The sequence below is a fragment of the Carya illinoinensis genome, chromosome 14 (assembly GCF_018687715.1).
Source record: "Carya illinoinensis cultivar Pawnee chromosome 14, C.illinoinensisPawnee_v1, whole genome shotgun sequence".
In the NCBI taxonomy this organism is placed as follows: Eukaryota; Viridiplantae; Streptophyta; class Magnoliopsida; order Fagales; family Juglandaceae; genus Carya; species Carya illinoinensis.
This window is the reverse complement of record NC_056765.1, coordinates 9,856,754-9,860,669: the sequence shown is the minus strand read 5'-3', so window position 1 is coordinate 9,860,669 and position 3,916 is coordinate 9,856,754. Positions and strand designations below refer to the sequence as shown.

The 3,916-nt window shown below is 35.1% G+C and overlaps 1 protein-coding gene across 3 annotated transcripts; it reads left to right on the top strand.

The window, feature by feature from the left end:
* The first annotated feature begins 770 nt into the window (after window positions 1–770).
* On the top strand, window positions 771–3,202 carry LOC122293293. Of its 3 annotated transcripts, none has more exons than XR_006237235.1 (5): window positions 771–1,256; window positions 1,366–1,569; window positions 1,663–2,029; window positions 2,566–2,737; window positions 2,870–3,202. XR_006237235.1 is itself a non-coding variant. In XM_043101825.1 (5 exons), the coding sequence occupies exons 1-5, from the start codon at window positions 927–929 to the stop codon at window positions 2,974–2,976; spliced, it is 1,119 nt and encodes a 372-aa protein (XP_042957759.1). In that variant the 5' UTR covers window positions 771–926; the 3' UTR covers window positions 2,977–3,202. The 3 variants fall into 3 exon arrangements, 2 of the variants coding, with proteins under 2 accessions (XP_042957759.1, XP_042957758.1); XM_043101825.1 differs by having other exon boundaries at window positions 2,566–2,676; XM_043101824.1 differs by having other exon boundaries at window positions 2,566–2,676; window positions 2,867–3,202.
* Window positions 3,203–3,916: the final 714 nt, after the last annotated feature.

The following is a 3,916-nucleotide window of genomic DNA, read 5'->3' as shown; positions in this document are numbered from 1 at the left end:
ATTTTCTCGTGTTACTTCCATCGGCCTCTTCTGGTTGTTCTCCTAAAGCGGATATGACATGCAACCTAAAGCCCTCAATTAATCAATAGTGTTCATAGAGAAAGTTTAAAGAGTATTTTCAACTAAAAAAGACCTATATTAACGTAAAATCAAGCTTGTTAATGCTAAAAAAATCACACAACTGGTTGAAAATGAAGAAAGAGTAATTCTCAATCCGCTATAACGATTCAGGCATTAATCGGTATGGTCTTGTGCTCCTAACAATGGTTCTGTACTGCTGTATGATATCAGTGAGTACATTTATGGCTGTAAAAGGAAAATGGAAGAAGTGGTTGAATTTTACTATATACAGTCATTTTTATGTATTTTTTATGTATTTTATTGATATAATTGGTCAAAATAATTATTTTATATTAAAAAAATAGTGCAATTAATTACATTAGTGAAATATATTATGAGTAGATAAAAATGATTGCATGAAAAATTTTTGATCTCTTGAATGATTAAGATGTGTTCATATTTAAAATTACACTAAAAAATTAAAACATGCCAACCATTTGAACCGAATATATAAAATATATTTAAATAGTAAAATTTGATTTATAAAATTTATATTTTAAATTAAATTATATCATTAATCAATTTATAGAATCTTCTTGCATTATAATAATAGATTTTTTCGATCCAAAAATGGAAGGAAAAGCTAAAATTAATAATATAATTATATTTTAATCCAAGTGTCTCGCTCTCTCTAACAAACTGAACTGAGTACTCTCTGGAGTCTGACAAAGCAGGAAGTACTCAGCTTATATATAGAGAAAGAGATGTATCTCAACCAGAATTACAGCGAAAAAATCATCAAGAACTCCACCTGATTTTCTCTGATCGCCGTTGGTGCAACAGGTAACAAGTCCACAGTATTGACGATGGCTATGCACCAACACACTCCAGACTTACTTCTTCCCTCTCAGTTTGATCCCTACGACGAGGAAGATCTCTTTGCAAAGAATCTCAAACCTTCCCACCTTCACAAAGACTTCTCGAGCAATTCTAAACCCTGGGAACCTGATCCCCACGGTCACCGAAATGAATTGGTTTTCAGTAATTCCCCTGTTGAGTCGGACCTCGGTTCGGCCGATACGGAGAGTGACAGGGACGACGATTACATTGCCGAGTTAACTCGCCAGATGTCTCACTACATGCTCCAAGAAGATCATGACCAAAACTCCCTCCCATGCACTGAAAAAATGGAAAAGGTATGTTATTTTTTGCCAAGCAAAATTGAATATTTTCCCCCCTTCTTGGAGCTGGGGAAGTACAACTACTACTGGAATTCGTGGTTTATTTATTGTTATGGTCTTTTAGACATGGGGTTTGATTGGATCGCCACAATCAACGCTATGGCCACCGCTGGGCTCTAGCCATGGAAGCCCACATATTGGTCCTTCTCAAGACAACCCCTTTCGGGATGGCAGCTATGATGAGGGGCTTCGGAGCTCTTCATTCAAACCAGGTGTTGGGTTGAACTCAAATCCAGCTCTCACTGACGATCAACTTCGTGCTATTCAAGTAGTAAAAACTTCTCATTTTCATCTGCTATACCTTTTATTTTTATTTATTTTACTGGGTATTAATTTTTGCTTGCTTTGTATTTGTATAAAGTTCTATACGCTAAAACAGCGTGCTATGAAGCAACAAGGCTCTCCAAACTGGCCGGGAAGACAAGCTAAAGCGCCTACTCGCCAACCAGAGCAATTAAGAGAACAGCCTCAGCAGGTTCATGAGCAGAAAGGTGGATTATGTATTAATATTGGGCGGACTCTTGATGGAGGAAAGTCTCGTAAAACAAAGCCCTGTACTCAGTCTCCGACTCAGACAGAGCCACAGGTGAAGTGTCACCAGCAAAAAGGGTCAGCTACGAGGATGTTTGTACAAGGAGGCGAGTCAAGTAGTGAGTCATCATGTACTGGGACAGGTGTTTTCCTGCCTCGAGGAATCTGGTACTCTTCGGAACCACGAAAGAAACCAGGTACTACGTTGATGTTTGTTATTACTTTGGCTAGCTTTGATTTGATGGGTTTCAACCCGAAATTCGATTTTCTCTTTTCGGTTCCATAGTTAAATGATTCCCTTCTGTTCTGAAAATTTTCTTTTGGATGGTTGTGGTTCTGATATGAATGTTTTCAGTATTCTTAGGATTCCTTCTGATTTCGGCCTGATAACAAGTTTGGTTTGTGACCAAAATTTTATTCCAAACAGTGTGTGAACTGGAATCTTCCTCTGTGGTCCGTTTTGTTTGGCTCAAAATTGCATACCTCTGCGCCCTATAACTTTATTGAAAAGGAAACTAGTGATGGCGGCGGAGGAAGCCTATTAATTAGTGCTTGAATTATTGATTCGGAAACGTGTCTTGAGGAATAAGATACATCCAACTTGAACGCGACGAATTACGTATAGTCAGTCATATGAGATAATTTTAATAATCTTTGTGGTTTTAGCTATCTTGATTAGAATTTGTTGAAATCCGAAAAGATTGATGTATTGGGTTTGATGGGATTTGAGCAGGATGCTCCACTGTTTTTATACCAGCAAGAGTAGTGCAGGCCCTGCAACTCCACTTTGACCAGATGGGAGTGACGACTCGAACCAAAGCCGGTGGTTACCCTCTGCAGCATGGTACCTAATATTACCAAAAACAAAACTTCTATACTAACCTCTCACCTTTTATTATCATGAGGTGATATTATTGATTAATTTTTAAATTATTTTAAAAAATTAAAAAATAATCCAAAATATGATAAAAGTAGCGATTCAAAGAATTTACTCTACTTTTTTCTTGTTCATTTGAATTGTCCTGGTTTACCAGCAGATGGTTGGATGGGAAGGAGAAATGATTCAAAGCAGAAACGACAGCAATGGACGGCACCGGCCATGAGCCACCATGACATGGGGCTGCCTCAAGAATGGAAGTACTGATTTTTGACGCTCCAACGTTGTTTCCTCACTCCGAAAATCTGTTTGTTTTGTTGTTTTTGGTGGGGGGTGGAAAGTCAGGAAAAGAGAAAAAGAAAGGTAGGTTGAAGTCAAAAGGAAGAGAAAAAGTGAATGACTCATGTTGGGTTAATACAAAGAATCGTCCATCAGTGATGGGACAGATACAAATCATTAGTCTTAAATCCTTAGAGAATGTGTGTGTTTTTCACTTTTTCTTGTATATTCTGTTGATTTGATTGAGTTTTTTTTTTTTTTTTGTAAAATTATAAGAGGAGAAAGTACTCAATAAAACCACGTTCTGATCGTCTTTGCTGTTGCTATTGCCAAACGAAAATGACGTTTGCACTCTCAAAATTATTATTCAAAATTAATTTTCGAATATTTTATTTTATTATTTTAATTTTTTAATAGTTAAAAAAATAATTATTACTAAAATTCTATTTTTTTTTAATTTTATTTAATGATTAAAATGTTTAAATTTTTTTAAAAGAAAATAAAAAATAAAAAATAAAAAACTGTTACATTAACAATGTGTCTAACAATAAACACAACGGCCGAGTAGCACTATCCTACCGGCAAAGTTGCAATGTCAAGGATGTCTTTAAGTAGTAGGGCAGCTTTCGAATAGACAAGTAATATTATATATAGTTATAAGCTATATAAATATTACGTAGTTATTTAAAAAAAAAAAGTTTATTATTAAAAAATTAATTTTTTTATGTGAATTTTATATTTATTTACTTTTTTAAAATAATTATACGGTGCTTGCGCACTCGCGATTGTAACTATCATTATTCTAAATGAGATACGACAATTTTACCATCCAAACATTACCAAGATTAAGTTGTGGGTTCAAGCTTTCATATAGATGAGTAGTATTATATATAATTGTAGAGTATATAAACGTCGTGTAGTTATTTTG